We start from the raw sequence: 17,949 nt of genomic DNA, 5'->3' as shown, positions 1-17,949 counted from the left end.
CCTTGCAGCACCAGCAGATGGCGCTCGCCTACGCGCATCAGCGGCGGCGCGGACCATGCGGGGGAACGAAACAAAACGAATCGGAAAGCTCGCGTTCGCGCATAGCGTTCGCCGCAAGCGTTTGCCCGTAAATATTACGGTTACATAAGCTGCAGTTGCCGGGAAGCGGCAACTGCAGCTTATGTTAGTGGCTCATTATTAGCCCAAGACGTTTCAACCAGCCTGCGACTTGGCTTGCGCGGACTTGGCTTGCTGCGACTTGGCTTGCGCAAGCCAAGTCTCAGGCCGTTGAAAGGTCTTAGGCTAATAATTACGTAAAGTGCATGTGAATGTCGTCATATGGGAATAATTTCAAGCTACGTCGCAATGGGTAATCGTTTTAGTTGTGTACAGCTTCGCTGTCCAACCACCTTCACAGCGTGGATTGGAGACCATTTTTTTTTCATTACCTTCAAAGCAATAACTTTTTTGTAGATTACCTACACGGTTTTAGGGCAGGTAATTCTTGCACCACGTAGCTAATTGAATTTTTTCATTGTGTGTTCAAATCATTTGACTGTGGCCATGAAACCGGTTGTATATTATTAGATCTTCAAAGAGCATTTGACAAGGATTTCTTATGTCCTTCTATTGCACAAACTGTTCCTCCTCAGATTACATGCAAACACTCTTTGATGGCTCCAACGTTATCTTTGTGGACGCTACCAAAAAGTTTATTTACGAAGAGAATCGGTGACCACTTCTAGTATGTCCCAATTCTGGAGTCCCTCAGGAGTCAGTGCTGGGGCCACTGTTATTTCTTATATTTATCAATGATAGAAGCTTCTGCATAACGTCAGAAATCGGGCTTTACGCAGATCACTGTGTCGTATATAGAGTAATTGCTAGTGATTCTGATAAAATGGCGTTACTAGCTGACCTCGACAAAATATATACATGGTGCAACACATGGTTTATGTCTTTAAAAATCGCCAAGTCCAAATGCATTCGTTTTTCTCTGAAACGCATATCACGTCCCGCTTATATTACGTTCAACCCGATACCATTTGAAGAATCAGCTCATCCCACAATGAATTGAAGCAAAATATTTAGCTCTTTCATCAGAACTCGCTTCATATCTATCGTGTATTTTCATAGGTTATATCATTTTATCATATCATATCTTTTGTCAGACCTAATTTGGAATCGCCACATTGAAGCAATAACTTTTAAAGCTGCATGCATTCTTAACTTCATCTGCAGAAATTTATTACGCACACTATTAACTGAATATAGGGTTCCCTCATGGTCCCAATGATGATTTTGAATTGTCGACAAAACAAAGAAAATGTCCTGCGCGTCGACTTCATTGAGCGTGCAGTGCTTTGACCAACAAACAACGCACGTGAGCAACTGATCAATGTATCCCTTCGTTTGGTCAAAATTAGAACTATAAAGGTGACTTTAGAATAATCGTAATACAACTTATTATCGAAAGACAAATATATTAAACTTCGACGCGCGTGGCCCGTTTCGCGAGAACAAGTCGCAGCGGTGTGTCTCAACATTTTCGCTAAGCTCTATATAGACTTGACAATCTTTATCTTAGCTGTAGCAGCAGCAATCTGTTGTCTGCGTCAGCTCCATTGTGAGGACAGCGATTAGCGGGTCACTGCGGGCCGTGAAAAAAAAAAAAGAAAAAAAAGTACGGGGTCATATCCTTTCAGCATGTGGCTACATATGCGGCGTCACATTTTCTCAAGTTTCTGTCTGAAATGCGTTCGACTGTCGCCGGTTTATCTTCAACGAAGCTCACAGAGAGACGCCTCAGACATCACCACGGACACTTAACCGTGCCCATGAATGCTGGCTATCTTGATTAGTGAAATAGCGAGGATAGCCAGCTCTTTTCGTCATATATGGACAAGCTATTTAAAAAAAAAAGGAGCTACACGATACGAGGATGGCCCCAATTAACGGTGTTTTTAGTAGTCGCCTTGCGCGAACGGGATATTTTCCCCCGTTATTATTGATCAGCTAATTAGCCAGGATGAATTATTCAAATTAACAAATTATTGCATGATTGCGTATGCTCGTATGTCAAATTGTGCATTGCATTTGAAAACATACTTTTCAAATGTATTCAGCTCGCTACATTTTCCGTAGCAATTTATCCCGCTTTTCAAAGTTGTGCCGCAAAACATGATCAAGAAGGACAAGTGAGTGCGGGCCCGCGCGCCTTGCTCACGCTCTCGAAAGCGGGTTTAAATCATTTACGCTACTAAATGGGTGACGTGGTGGCCGCATAAAGTTACGAGGCAGCGGCGTAACAACAGCAATCAATATATTTTTTTTTCTCTTTTCAGAGCGCAGCTCTTAGGCGCGCGTTCCTGCGGCGAGCGTCGGCGGAGTAACCGAGCGAACGAGCGCAGCGAAAGATGAAAGCGAACGCGGAGCGCAGCGGGGGATGAAAGACGCGAGGCGGCTACAGCGGAACCAGGAGGCGGAAAGCAGAGCAGGGTATGACAAACGTTCAAGAAGAAAAGCGTAGTGCGGGCCAGTGTTGCCAGATTGGGCTACTTAGCATTTTCGTGTTTCTGTGTTTTAGTTGGGTTGGCTATGTGGTTATCTTTGGGCGAGATTTTTATGTGGATCGAGAATCGTAAAAAAAAAGCGTGTTTTAAGATTCGCGGTACGTTTGCCGAAGTGTTGGTGCAACCTTTTCTTTTTTTTTTTTAAGCGAAGCTTTATAGGCTCACAAGTGTCGGCGGTGGTGGTGGCGGCGGCGGTGTCACGCTGAAAAGTGGGCCGATCCTGGTCATAGTGCAGAAAAGGTCCGAGCTCAATGGCACATACCAGGGACAAAAAAGAGAGAAAGAAAGTCACCACGAAGGTCAGAGAAAGACAGAAAGAGAAAGAGACAATGGAAGAAAGAGAGAAATAAAGAGAGGAAGAGAAAGAGAGAGAGAATGAAAGAGAGAGAGAAAGAAAGAAAACACCACGAAGGTCAGAAGTTTGCGCCACCAGATAGCACCACCAACCCGGTCGCTCACGATTACGTCTCTGGTAACCCAGTAATCCGTAAACGGTAAGAAGATTGTGGACAAACTAAAGCTCTTCTAGTGATTAATGATTCACTGATAAGTAAACGATTATGAACCCGGGGCATTAGAGTTATCTATTCTGGAGTCGTCTCTACGGACTCATTTTCTGATAGGTGACACTGTGAGTACATTGCCGCAACAAAATAAAAATGACCAGTTCGGCGATAGACAGCGAGGTCACAAGGCGCGACGTTTCATATCAGTGTCGTACGCGCTAGCGATTGCTTACTCCGTTGCGCGCATATACAAGCCAGACATGGACTTGGCTGCCGCGTTAGCCGCCGTCGAATCGGCGACCGCCCGTGCGTTCTCGACGTTTTTCTTCGAGTACCGGACGCTTAAGGTGGTCCAGATCGGCAACAGGAAGATCGGCGTTCTGAACCGGACCATACAGCTCGTCATCATAGGCTTCATCATAGGGTGCGGAGTCTTCGCTGAGGCAAGCGTCTCGGAGTGTCACGGCGTGGTTGCGAGCTTCGCTGGCCAACGCGATAAATGCTTGCTGGTGTCGATCTCATATAGCATGCTCTGGTGTCATTCGATGGAACACTTTCGCGTGTGCTGGGTTTGCTTTTGTGCGACACTATCGTCAGCATGTCACCTCTAGGGCGACAGGCATCCCGCCAATAGATGCACTCTGAAAGTGACCCGTCAGAAATATACGGTTCCCTGATTGCTTGGAGGGGGAGGGGAGTTGCTTCTGTAGGTAAAGAAAGCGTTTTGTGAATTCACATCTTATGTGCTTTGTGTCACTGATTGGCTTGCTTGCTATACCTGCCTACTTGGAAACCGTATGAGCGAGCATTGGCGTAATTAAGTCTCTCCTGTTTATTTGTGTTTCATGCTTTCGTGTCGCTACTTGTGTCATCTCCTCTTTTCGTCCGTGCAACCCCCCCCCCCCCCTCGAAATTTCTTTGTGCCTGGATACCTGGCATAAAGCGACGTGCGAGAACACCCGCCTGCCAAGTCACTCCCGGTCAAGTAAGTGCCCCCCCTCCCTGAAAAGTTCCCGGCTACGCCACTGGCGCAGTATACCCTCGTTTCACTTCTATATAATTAAGATGACGGCTTGGCTTCACGGCCACTGGTGAAAATCTCATCAATTTACTTCGCTTACCGTTATGACAGGAATTACTGTTAGCTCGTAGTTCTCGGGCAGAAGCGCGTTATACGCTAGTCCGAGACGCCGCAGTTCCTGAGCACGGCGTCTGACACCTGACAGTATTCGGTGCCTGACGCAGATATGCCCTGATCTACGAGAAGGGCTACCAGCGCTACAGTTCTTGCACGAGCGCTGTCACGGTGAAGGTGAAGGGCGCGCTGTCCACGGAGTCCCTCTCCGAGGACGCCTTCAAGCCGGCCCTCGGGGATACGCGCCACTACCGCAGGATGTGGGACAACGAGGACATCGTCGTGCCGCCGCACGTGAGTGCCTCGGCTTTTACAGCGAAGCTGTCTATGGCTAGGATCCGGGATTTTATGGCGTCCGCGCGGAAAACGCTCTCCCCTAAAGCTCTCCTCTAAAAAGTGAGAGTGAAAGAGCCAACAACAAAAGCAAACGCATATCGTCGCTCGCGTCGGAGCTCGGTTTAACGGCCACCTGGGTCTTAAACGATGTGTCTCTGTGAATGTACGACGTAGTTCGTGACGTAGTGTGCGCCTGATAAGACGACCGAGGGGAAAGGGTTGGCGCCCCTCGGCGCAACCGCGCGAGCGCGCTCGTGCCACTGCTCACGCGTTCGTCGTCGTCTTCCACAGCTGGCTCCGTTGCCGCTCATCTTTCCAGCATATAATTTCACTTCTTTTCTGTCGTCGTAATGTGGAGGCCGCGTTTACGGGGCCTCCCCATTACGGGGGAGCCATTGCTTAAGGCGGTATGTCCGTCTTACGTGACGGACAGATTTAATAACAGAGGGGACACGCGAATGTGTGTGCGTACTTATCGTCGCGATGACCACCGATCAGGACAAAAAAATATGTTCGTATATACCTTTGTTCAGAATTCTGTGTCACCTCTGTGTCGTGCGCTAAACAGCTTCACTGGTCGTGCACCTTCACAGAGTGAAATGGCTCATGAATTTTTTCTTGTTGAAATGTTAGATAAGCGCAGTCATGTTGAGGGGACACTAAAGAGGAAGGTCAAGCTGCATTGGTAAATATATCTGATACACCACAAGCATCAGTCTTAGCGTGAACAGCGTCTCGGTAAGCCAGAAAAAGCTCTTACAAAAATGCCTGTTGAAGTTCCCGTGTGTGACGTCATGAGATTTGAATCATATAGAGTTTCCTGAAAATCTTCATGATTTGAACGCGTTTGCATAGGAATTTGATAGTTCACCAATAAACAGTGATTGCATTTCATTCCACAGGAACCAGACTTAACCCAGTGTGTTTCGAATTAAATGAAAAACAGTTTTCTTTCTTTTTTTCTGTAGAGAAACGAAAATAATTTGAAATCTGTGACATATATACGTGCGCTGCAGACCGGGCGCGAAATTTGAGAAATGAAAAAGAAAAATTGCCCTTCCGTCTCTTCTCTATAATAACAAAGCTTTTTAAAACAGTTACCTTTATTCCAATAAATTCTCAAAAATTCTAGAATAAACTGTCAATCTTTAGTGTCCTTTTAAGTAGTAATTGCAATGCCCTTTCCCAATGCACCACGGAAGTTTGGCTCAATAGTCTGGCGTATGTAAACGCAGAAAAAGAAAACACGAACTTGCCGAACACGGAATCCGACTCCAACCGTGCTTCACTGAAAATTATAAAAGAATAAGAAGGCAGAACGGCGAGCAAGTAATTCGTACACTGGGTCTCACTAACACCATGCACTGAGGCAAAAGCAGAGAGTCCACGTCGTCTTGGGCAAAGAAGGACGTTATGCTTGTGTGCTACTGAATCTTTTCAATCAACGGCAAGAAACTGGCTCAGTAGAATGCGATGTTGGGCTATATTTGGTTCATGCTTGAAACGTGGTTCTGGCGCAACAAAACTAAGAGGAAAGAAGAAGGGACAGAAAGAAAGCCTGTCCCTTCTTTCCTCTTAGTTTCTTGCGCCAGAGCCACACTTCACCTCTCCTATAGTTCTCGATCTTGCATGATTGACTGACGCAACTTTCGCTGCAATGCACGCAGTTGCTAAATAAAAAATTAAACTCTGGGGTGTTATGGGCCAAAATTGCGATCTGAGGTACGCCGGGGTGCGGGGCTCCGGATTAATTTTGACCACCTGGGCTTGTTTATCGGGCACCCACGATACACGAGTGTTTTTTGCATTCCGGGCCCATCGGAGTGCGGCCGCCACGTCGGGAATCGAACCCACGTCCTCAAGGTCAGCAGAGCAACGCCACAGCCACTGGGCTTTACGAAATTTTATTTGCACTATGATCTGCCTCCAACACAAAGCGAGCCGTTTACAAACAGGGATCAACGATTTCTTTACTCCAGCCCGGACGAGCGCATTCTGTCCGAGTTAGGCCGAGCTGGAGTACGCGGGCGTTTTGCAGGGCGGAGACGATAGCTTGCAACCCGCGTTTGGTCTTCCACTGCGCCTCGATCCTCCTTGGACCCAGAAGAGCAGCTTTGGGCCCTCCGGATGGCAGAAGACGCCGCCAGAAAGCAAGGGCTGGCCGCCGTCTGAGGAAGGGGAGGCCTGGGGGTTAGTCTCCCAACCCCCGCCGGCCCCATGACCCCATCATGGACACAATAAAGTTTTATCTCTCTCTCTCTCGATCCTCCCTCTCTTTTCCTTGTGTGTGCGTGCATTGGCCGGGCGGTTCGCGTTAACTAGCCAGGTCGCCACCGTTCTGTTTACTGCACAGTTTACTTTTTACACAAATCACAAACTGATACGCATGTGCGTGACACAGACTTGTGTGTGTCAGTTTCTTTTATTCTGTCCTTCGTTTAGCAGTATAGCGCAGTGAATAGAACGATTTCATACCAACCAGCCCAAGTCCAAGCCGGAATGACAAATGTGCCCGCCGACAGTTTATTTTGTATTAACCTCTCCACTGGTTTATTTATTTAGTTAGTTAGTTAGTTAGTTAGTTAGTTAGTTAGTTAGTTAGTTAGTTAGTTAGTTAGTTAGTTAGTTAGTTAGTTAGTTAGTTAGTTAGTTAGTTAGTTAGTTAGTTAGTTAGTTACCTCACAGGTTTATCCAAATGAATCGCTCCCCAAGCTCCCAGTGAAACTGGTATCTGCAGAAGTGATCGATCGAGGATACAGTTCTCACGAATGCCATTATACTTGCAGGACTCGAACCAGTTCTTCATCACGACGAACGTTATACTGACACCTAACCAGACGATAAGCGCCTGTCCTGAGGTAAGCGGAAAACGGAACGAAGGGCACTTTTGTTTGCGTCGCGGGCTTGAGGACTTCCGTTGTGCTTCAGGAACTGAGCATCAAGCAGGCACGGTGCAAATCGGAGAACGACACCGCAAGTTGCAAGAGAGGCGCCTCCCTGAGACGTGGGCACGGTACGTAGTATTTATTCAAGGTACCCCTAAATACCCTCTGGGGGTTGAGGATATTACATGGGGAGGGGGGTTGGTACAAGTAAACTCATAGCGTGTGAACTCTATGAAAAAAAAAAAAAATCTATGATTACATGAACAGTGCAGGCGTATACGAAACTCTTCAAAACATAATACAGTACAATAGATACAAAAAATGGATATAACTATTACATATTAAAAGGGAAAATGAGACATCCACCCAATCGTAGCAATTGCTACAATTGCTAGCCGCCTGGTTAGCTCAGATGGTAGAGCGGCTGCCCCGGAAAGGCGGTGGTCCCGGGTTCGAGTACCGGACCAGGACGAATTTTTCTTCAACTGCGAGCCTTTTCTTTGGTGGAACCGGTATGGGTTTCCTTTGTAGCAATTGCTACGATTGGGTGGATGTCTCATTTTCCCTTTAATTACTTCTCTCCACCTTGCGGGCTTCCGCTGAACTATTACGTCAACTATTACATATATATGCAATAGTTATATGAACTTAACGTTACATGAAAAACGCACAAGCGTAATAACTCGATTATTGGTTGTTAAAGGAGAACGAAATAAAGAATATAAAGGACCTCGCCCGCTTTATGCGCGCCTGACGGTGAGGCGTGAACAGTCATGTCACACCAACATGGGCGTCTCCGGGACTGTTGCGCTTTCGGCAGTTCAGCCTGGGTATTATGAGTAAAATTTGCGGGAATTCGTTATGCTGCAGAAATTAGCAGCGTCAGCTTTTTGCTTGCCTGGAACTGGTTCTTTAAACTTCTCGGATGACGAGCTACGAGTATTTCATTGGGATAAATTGTCTCGCTGTATCGGTAAAAAAATTTAATTAGTCTAATTTTCACATTAACTTGTCTAATGATCACCGCGAGTCATTAGACAGGGGGGGGGGGGGAGTGTTAGCATAGGGCATGCGAGGGATCGCAGATGCCAGAGGAATGTTCCTCTGTTTCTTTGTTTGCAGTTACTGCAACTTTTGTGAGACCACGAAGACGGTCATACACCGTCTTCTTAGTTATAGCACACCCATTTACTTGGTTATATCACACCCATATACTATGACCTCCACTTACCCCTGAGTTCCGCGAACTGAATTACATTTCATTCTTTGCAGAGGCGGGATTGCATTTTATACAAAGTCTATTCGTGCAAGTGAGTGAATAAACTTTATTACGGAGACAAATCAATTAATTAATGCCCGAATGTGGGCGGACAGCCTATTCCAGATAGCATGACCCTGTGCTGATAGCGTACACCTGTTTACCAGCCGTAGCTGCTCCTCAGGTGTTGGGCTAGTCAGCTGGACCTCCCACTGGTCTTCTGTTGGTTCTCGGATAGGCGTTGTCCGCGGGTAATGTTTTTACATTCCCAGACCATGGCCGGACCCCGGCCGAAACGTTGAAATTAAATGTTTCTGTTTGCTTTTCTACGTGCGTCTGCACTTTTTCAATATATGTATCTTAATAGAACGGAAAATTGGGCTAGGTGGATTACACTAAGCATGATCTGTAGCGCTTGGTGTGTGTTCTCCTTAGGATAGCAGGTACGTGGATAAAATACCGTCCTATACCTAGTGACATTAAGGCTGACAGGTTCGAGACCTTCGCTTTGAATGAACTAGAAAAGAAGGGAAAAGAAGGGATGGTAATCATGACCACATAAAGACAACAGACAATGCATGTCCTTCAGCGACAAATCACGGGCCGCATTCTCGCTCAACCACTTTTGGGGATGTCATTTTCAGCGTGCATTCATTGGATACGCCAGCGCACATGTAAGATGCCTGACTCTACAGTGAGGCGTATAGCGTTGGGCGCGTGGTGTCACTCAAAAGTGAAAGTATACCAGCTGTTCGCAAACAGTTACCTATTCAGCTCGCGAGCTCGTCGTACGCATGCCCGCCTGTGACGTAATATACGGATTCGTTGACATGGCGCAGGCATCATGACGGGGCGCTGCGTGAGGGCGGCGCATCCCGATGAGGACCAGTACGTCTGCGAGATACAGGGCTGGTGCCCTGTGGAAAGGGACGTCCTCCCCTTGTAAGCGGTCTATGCTTGTCCCATTGTGTACAGTGCGTTCGTGTCTGCAATGCACCGTTCCCTGCGACCAGGCATCGTGAGATTCCCACCTCCGGCCTTGTTTGATGACGCACTCGCTTTGAGCGCTTATGAGTAGAGAGTATACTGCATGTTCTGATTTCGTGCCCTCATTCAATTAAATATGATGTACGTAACGCGCGCGTACGTTTGCCGGTGGACCGATAATGAAGTTGTTGTGGTTTTAGGCATCACGGTCTCCTTATTTTTCGTCGTTGTCCTATAACGGGGTATACCAGTGCGTTAAAACAAGGACATAGAATAGGAAAAACACGTCGCCTTTCCGTTTTTTAGTGAATATAAACCATAACGGCAACTTTATTATTTCTCCATGCTTTCACAAGCTATTACATTTGGCTGGTCAGAAGTGTTGCTGACCTGTTCGTCACCACACGTCAGCAGCACTTTTTCTCGATAAATAAATGTCGTAGATATGGCGTAACGCGAAAGTATTTCAACCTTGTCGCCCCTTGTGTATACACTATAAGCGATATGACGTTTCTAGAATTTTAATACGCGCTTGTAATTGATATTTTAATACGGGCAGTTACTCTTTACCGCGTACTCACACCAATGTTTTCGAGCAAAACATTTTTTAAAACTAAATATTGACCTCTGTTTCTTCGTTCTCTTTCCAGGAAGAATGGGACAGGGCTCTTGACCGGCGTACGCAATTTTACGGTTTTCATCAAGAACTACGTCCAGTTTCCGTTATTCAAAGTACGGAGGTAGGCGTATATCGTCTCATAGGCTATACCATATGGGACACACATAATTAAAGATTATCTTTACGGGAAGTGCCACGTATCCCTCCTTCCTCCCTCCATTTAATGCGCTATTGATTAATTCTGGGGTTTTACGTGCCAAAACCAGTTCTGATTATGCATGAGTCACGCCGTAGTGGAGGGCTCCGGATTAATTTTGACCACCTGGGGTTCTTTAACGTGCACTAAAACGCATGCAAGCACGCGGGCGTTTTTGCATTTCACCTTCATCGATTTTGTGTTTTCACAAACTTATTTTCAAGAATGTAATAGGTTTTTTCAATTAATTTATTTATTTTCGTTCCCTATCACGTTTTTTTCTTCTTCTTCTTCTTCTTCTTTTTTTTTTTTTTTTTTCCGCCGTAAACCCGCAGTTTCGCGAGTTCGCGCACGGCATTCCGTGCGAGTTTTCCGCCATGGAGCCCCGTGAGGTGACATTGGAACGCGATGGTGCATCGTAAGCTCGTAATAACATTTCCGGCATGCTAGACCTACCACAATTCACTCTGACGAGGGACAGACGCACACAGCTGACGCGACTCATTCCAGTTCGAAGCGCGGGCGGCCATCGTCTCCGTCGGCGGGGTCACTGGTCGTCCGGCTCATGACGTCAGTCTACAGTGCGCGCCCTTTGGTGGAGGCTCGTGCGCTTCCGCCTTTGAGGAACAAATGCCGCTATCTTCTAAAGTTGTACCCGACTTATAGTGTTATACATGCACGTTTTCCAGTGAGAATATTGAGGACGCGGTAACTGATACATATATTTTAAAGGTGATTTCCTTCGTTTTCGCTCGTTCTTTTATTTTCTTACTTTTTTTTTTGTGTTTTTTAGCCATAACGCGTTTCTTTCTTCACATTTCGGGAAGTGCGCTCGTGGAAGACGTAAATGACGTTGAACCGCCGTGAGCATTTTCCAAGGTTCCCGAGGAAGTATCTTGTGTTTCTCTTATTTATTTATTTATTTATTTATTTATTTATTTATTTATTTATTTATTTATTTATTTATTTATTTATTTATTTATTTATTTGTTTATATCTTTCTTTCCTTGCATACTTATTGCAAGCTGGCGTTATTCGTTTCAATTGTATCAGTATTACGCTTTCAAAAATTGCCGTTATATCTGGACGTGTAATTTCCATCGACATGAAATCGAATTCTAGCATAGTTGAAATCTGGTTTAGATTTAGGTGCACGTTACAGAACCCGATGTGGTCAGAAATAATCCAGAGTCCCCCACTAGGGCGTGCCTCATAATCAGGCGGTGGTTTTGGCACGTAAAGCGCCATAATTTAATTGAAATCTGGTTGTTGTAATCGATAGCTTTTTTCAACTCTGGTTATTCTTATAGTCATGCTCGTTCGAATTCATTTATATATTATTACAAGTGAGTTGTGCTGCAACTCGTTCAAGCCGCTGCACCGGATGGGAATAGGAAGGAAGGTCCACTGCATTTGAATGTGAGACTTCAGATGCACGGTCTTTGGGGACGGTATAGCATGCGCGAGTGCTATGAGGAATCGCGCAGTTTAAGCGACGTTGGTCGATTAATTGCTCGACACGCAGGCGCAACATCCCCGACCGGGTGAACGCGTCGTACCTGAGATCCTGCCTTCACGAGACCAGGAAGTCGTCTCTGTGCCCGATTTTCCGCATCGGCGACATGGTCGAACAGGCTGGCGCGGACTTTGACACAATGGCGCGAAAGGTGCCTTTTTCATTCTTCTATGATTATTACTTTCTTTCTTTTTTTCCCGAACACCGATCGAACACCTCGCTTGATTCTCCTTCAAACGAACGAATATATATACCGTATCACAACGACGCGGTCCCAGAGAGGCTGCAACAGTGGCCGCCATCAGCAAATATGTGCCATAATCGTGCCCCGAATGCAACCACTGGCCACGTCCTCCTCGCGGCGCCGTTTGCGTCTCGAGTACGCAAACGTGATTGATTGATCGATTGATTGATTGATTTATTGAGTTTAGAGAGACTTCAAAGAAAGCTGCAAGAGATGTTAACGAGGCCAACGCGGATGCTGCTCCAAATCACTATGAAATATGAAAAATAACGGAAAATATTGCAGAAAACGTAAAGAAAAAACGAACACATAATAATAAAGAAGGAAAATTAAGAAACACAAATTGTATAAAGCACGCAATCACATTAAAAGAAAGTTCTCAGGACACAGATATGCAAAATGAATGAAGAAACGTCCTATAAACAAATACATCTGCAGCTGTGAGAGATCGTGAAGTGTATAGGACCACCTGGATTTTCTTATTGCACCTAACTTCAAATAGACGAGCATTCTTGCATTAGGCCCCACCCGCTACGGTGGCTCTGTGGTTACGACATTCTGCTGTCGACCATCAGGTCGCGGGTTCGGGGCGGAATGCCGTCGTTGCGCAGACATGACGAACAGCGAAGTTACGGATGACGCGTTTTGCTATATCATCACTCCATTACGTACACATTGCAGGGCGGGGTGATACAGATCATGATCACCTGGGACTGTGACCTCGACTACGATCCCAAGCACTGCCTTCCCGACTACTCCTTCCTGAGGCTGGACGACCCGGATGCCAGGGTTGCACAAGGCTTTAACTTCAGGTCGCTACTTATTAACAGTTAAGAATCACGCGGGAAGCTGATGGCAACACCTCCAACTTGATGGGGGTGGTAATTGAGCTCTTCTCTTGCTAGAATACAACTGGTGACCGGTGGTGTTAAAAAAAAAAGAAAAAAAAAAAAAAAAAACTGTCAGCCCTTCCACTGGAGTGGAGATGGAAGACCACCGAAGCTGTTGTACTATACGGTGCGAATTGTTGCTTCGAATTCAACCAAGCGAACGCATTGCGCAGGTACGCCAAGTACTACAGTGAGAATACCCGGAGCTTAGTCAAGGCGTACGGCATCAACTTCGTCGTGCTGGTGAGAGGCGAGGCGGGCAGAACGAGCATCATCCCCATAGCTGTCACACTCGGCTCGGGACTCGGCCTACTCGTGGTGGTGAGAATTCCACGTCCCGCCTAAGATCACGCACTTTTCGCCCGACCGTTCGAAGAACAAGATGGATACACAAAGTTTGAAATGTCGTAACGTTGAGCACACGCATGCGGCATAATGTTGCGTCAAGAAAGCAAACGGTTTGCAGAGCAATTACATGTGAAAAACCAGGACAGCGCGTGAAAGTGTGTGCAGCGTCGTCGTCTACCACACAAATCACAGGGTCTTTTTCTTTACGAAGGATCGGTCGGCGCCGACAATATTACTGCACGAAATCGCTGCAGGTCCAGCTTTATGCACTTTCTTTAACGTAACTGTCTTGAATACGTACAACTTTCATTAACGGGGCCTGTATAGTGGCATAAAACGTACTCCCTCAGCTGCGCCCCAAGCGCTGCTCGCAGCTCCCAAGTGCCTTGCATATACGACGAGCGTAACAGATGTGACAACGAGTTGACGTAATGTCTTTAGCGACGGCTGAGATCGTCTGATGCCTCTTTATGCAGGCTACCGTGCTGTGCGACTTCGTGGTTGTCCACTTCGACAAAAGGAAGAAACTCTACAGGGCCAAGAAATTCAAGTTTGTCTCGAAGAGGGACAGTTGCAACGTAAGCGACCTTCCAGTGTCTCACATTATAGCGCCAACATCGTTTCTAGAGAAAAGCTCCCAGTGCCTTTTCTTAAAGAACTTCCTCTCTCTGTCTCTCTCTCTCTTGAAAAAAAAAAAATACTATCAGCTCAGCGGCATTTTAGGACGAGAACAAAGAAGAAAAAAAAACCAAAAGCAAAGACGTCTGCCTTATTAGCCGGAGCGATGGAAAGCCAATGGCACCTCACCGAAAAAAAAAATCACCTTACGATGCTCCCGAATGCGAAATTTGAGCTCAGCTCTATACGTGTTTTCATTTCGCGATATATTGGCTGGCACGTACAATCTGTCTCGTGCGGCACGTTGCAAACGGAACGAAGTGTGGCGCGACTGCCTCGCTAATCGGGAGATTGCGATAGGCAACGTGGAGCTGACATGAGGGCGCGATTCACAGCAGCCACCGCAGACAGACCTCCGCTCATGCAGCGCTTTGTTTCCGTACAGACGACGCGCACTACACTGGCGCCATCTCGTAGCCATCGTCACCGCAAAGCCCGTCTTGCGCGGCACTGCACTTTTCGTCTCACGCTTTCGCCATACCCTCCTCCTCCGCTTTCCTCCTCGCGAACTCTTCGCTATCGCCGCCTTTCATCTCCCGCTGTGCTCGTTCGCTCGGTTACTAGGGGCAACGCCCAAATTCGCCGCAGGAATAGGCGCCTGAGAGCTGCGCTCTAAAAAGTTTCATTTAATGGTAGCGGGGTACATTTCGGGCGGCCCGGGCACAGTTACACGGCCGTATTACGTACACTGGACGAGAGGAGAACGTGGACGAGAAGAGTTTGCCTGCACTGGCTGGACTTAAAGTATAGCAAAGGAGGTGCGATGCAGGGCTATGCATTATCTGACCGCGAATTATGGACGATTATCGCTTTCCTTACTATATACTCGCGTCCATAGTAATGTAAGGAAGCAACGGGCTTTAAACCGTCCATCACTCTGTACGCATCCGATTTAGTTCTACGCAAGTGTGGCGTTCTCAAACATTACGAAGAACGTTGTTCGAAGTGACGAATGCCAAGTACAGTGTCAACGCAGTCGCTTACTCGTGTTGCGTACACTATGTCATCTCGTACATGTTGTAGTAATTAAATAACAATACCGCTATTGACACGCAGGATAAGAACGTATAGTAAAGCATTGATGTTTATCACGAACTTGGAAGCTTGTGACGCATAATTCGCGCGTAACACACCATCGGGAATGCGTGAGATCACGTCTTTGGTAATAAATCTGATGCCCAGCGCGAAGTTTCGTCAGCATAACTTCGCGTGCCGCCATTGCGAAGGGGCACCCTCTTCAGCAGCTCTGTTCTGCCTATTCGATGCGCAGAATGCGAAATCCGTAAACGAAACACGGACCACTTGAATGGACGAGACAGCCTGGCGGTGATCCGAGAGCGCGGCCGGCTGGGCCCACATACAGGCACATGTCGTCAGAGGGTACCTTGCCATGTTTCCAGGGATGGCTCTGAAGTGGGGCGAAAGGGAGGGGGGAGGGGCGGCCAGCACCCCAATATTTCTCCTCCCCCCCCCCCCCCCTTCCACCATGTAGTGTCAAGTGATAGGGTACCCTCGTGGATCCCCAACTAACGAAAATAGAGAATCATGTACGACCAGCAATGGGCTTTCCAGCAGGCCCACGAAACTTCGCGCTGGGCATCAGATTTATTACCTAAGACGTGATCTCACGCATTCCCGATGGTGTGTTACGCGCGAATTATGCGTCACAATCTTCCAAGTTCGTGATAAACATCAATGCTTTACTATACGTTCTTATCCTGCGTGTCCCTACTTGGGAGACGCCCGCTACGACCTAAGCGCGTCCTGCAGGATCTAAATAAAGTTTTTCCAGTCCAGTCCATGTACTGCCAACCCCCCCCCCCCCCCTGCCTTCTTATAGAAATATCTTTATACCACCCATTTATGCCACCCCTTTATGCCACCCCTGCAGGGAATTGCATATTATGCCAAGTGCTTGCTCCCCCCTAGCAGAGATCCTGGGTGCGCTACTGGCCTGTGCTCTTTTGAACGCCAGCGGTCCGCGACAAGAATAAAAAGTGGCGACATACGCTGAGCGCGCTGCACTGTTGAAAGAAGAAAAGCGGTTGAAGGCGGCGACACCACAGGCAGCAAAAGACGCCATATGGTAGCCGTTTCATGCTTACATCTCCTCTCGATTGCGGGAGAGCCAGCGTTTTTCATGTTGCTCTGCAATCGTCTCATTGACACTTTTCATCTAATTATAATAATTAAGTTGATTAATTCATTAAGACTAGCTGTCTAATTAGGTGGAATACAAAAAATAATGTTTGTCTAAGCGACGGCGAACATTACCTTGATTCTGTCCAGCTACGTACGCATTTGTACATTTTTAAGTTTGGCCCAAGTTAACTGAAACACCCTGTATGCAGGCCCGTAGCCAGGCCGATATTTTGATCTTTACCGAAAATAATTATTGAAAAACAGGTGCTTTCCTCAAATAGTCAGGGCCTTCAGCAAGTGCCTCCCCCCCCCCCCCCCCCCCCGAAAAAAATTCCTGGCTGCGGGCCTGCTTGTATGTAGTGATCGCGTGCGATAAACCACGTTGTTAGTCGCGCCGAGTCTTTGTCTTCTCTGTCGTCTTGCGTGTCCCGTTAGCGCTACATATCACGTGACGTGAGTGAATGAGTGAAATAACTTTCATTGGAGGACCGGCGAGGACGCGAACTCGTCGCGCACCCGGCTAGTCCCACGTCGGGACCGGCAGGTCTAGCCCACCGGCCCGGTCGCGGGCACGCCGGACAGCCAGGATTTGCTTGTCTAGAGCGGGGCTACGCAGAAGCAAGCCCCACTAATCCTTGCTGAACTTGGGGTATCTCGACCCGCACTCCCAGAGCATGTGTGCTAGAGTGGAGGTCTGCCCGCAGGACAGGCAGGCGTCGTCGCGATATACGTCAGGGTAAACGTCGTGCAGAACGGCCAGACACGGATATGTGCCGGTCTGTAAAAGTCTAAGCGAAACAGCTTGCGCCCTATTCAATTTGGGGTGAGGGGGTGGAAAGAACCTTCTAGGCGTGACGTAATACCAACTAGCCCATTGTTCTTTTCTCTATTGCAGTGACTGTTGATTTATTTACATCGTCGCCTGCGTCTGTTTTGAGACGCTCCATTTTCTCGGAGGGCTGTCATCGACCTGCCCCTGATATTTGTCCTTCCACAGTTGAAGGTGGTGCCCTGTCCCGATCTGGGCGGGTCGAGACTCAAGCAGCGCAGCCAGGCGCCCTTCCTGAGGGCCCAGACATCCGCCAGCAGCACGGACAGCCGGCCCTCGCGAGAAGACAGCAATTGACTGATTCGCGGAGGAGAGATGTACTATACGGCATATTCGATATCGAAAAATGCCTATACCGGCACCTTGGAACGCTGTCAGTCGACAGCCTCTCGTGGGGGCGTCGGTCACCCGTCACCTCGCCGTTATTGATGTTGAACATTGAAAAGGCGCGTTTTCCAGGGTTTCTGAGGCAAGAATAAAGAAAAAACTTACACGATAGCCTCTCTGCCGTTCCGACTTTGGATTTCAATCAAAGTAAAACAAGACGACACACTGAGCTCAATATGTGTGTCGTCTTGTCCTTTTTATGGTCGTTCCCTCCGCACTAGAAAACCCGATAAAATGTCTTCGTTTTCCCCCAACCAAGCAGCCCGTGAGCGTGACCTTCCGTTGGTGTTTTTCGAAATGTGCGAGTTGACTCGCGCACGCATAAATTGCCGCCACTCGGCACCTTTTACTTGGTTCCCGGAGACGGCGATTTATGGCGACACACACACACACACACACACACACACACACACACACACA

At 47.4% G+C, this 17,949-nt stretch overlaps 1 protein-coding gene across 1 annotated transcript; it reads left to right on the top strand.

Annotated features, from left to right (window-relative positions):
* The first annotated feature begins 3,274 nt into the window (after positions 1 to 3,274).
* On the top strand, positions 3,275 to 17,761 carry LOC119445231 (P2X purinoceptor 4). Its single transcript, XM_037709552.2, has 11 exons — positions 3,275 to 3,503; positions 4,325 to 4,508; positions 7,337 to 7,408; positions 7,479 to 7,563; positions 9,533 to 9,635; positions 10,331 to 10,420; positions 12,021 to 12,162; positions 12,937 to 13,067; positions 13,319 to 13,466; positions 13,970 to 14,071; positions 17,311 to 17,761. Exons 1-11 carry the CDS (start codon positions 3,340 to 3,342, stop codon positions 17,437 to 17,439), a joined length of 1,350 nt encoding a protein of 449 aa, XP_037565480.1. The 5' UTR covers positions 3,275 to 3,339; the 3' UTR covers positions 17,440 to 17,761.
* The last annotated feature ends 188 nt before the right edge of the window (positions 17,762 to 17,949 follow it).

Source organism: Dermacentor silvarum, chromosome 3, assembly GCF_013339745.2.
Source record: "Dermacentor silvarum isolate Dsil-2018 chromosome 3, BIME_Dsil_1.4, whole genome shotgun sequence".
NCBI lineage: Eukaryota > Metazoa > Arthropoda > Arachnida > Ixodida > Ixodidae > Dermacentor > Dermacentor silvarum.
Note: the sequence above shows the minus strand (reverse complement) of the source record. Positions and strands in the feature narration are given on the sequence as shown.

Bases quoted from the DNA above. Each gene is read 5' to 3' on its own strand.
- LOC119445231 (XM_037709552.2), top strand. From the start codon at position 3,340: ATGGACTTGGCTGCCGCGTTAGCCGCCGTCGAATCGGCGACCGCCCGT. The intron at 9,636-10,330 runs GTAAGCGGTCTA...TTCTCTTTCCAG, and splicing joins GAAAGGGACGTCCTCCCCTT to GAAGAATGGGACAGGGCTCT. The intron at 13,467-13,969 runs GTGAGAATTCCA...CTCTTTATGCAG, and splicing joins GACTCGGCCTACTCGTGGTG to GCTACCGTGCTGTGCGACTT.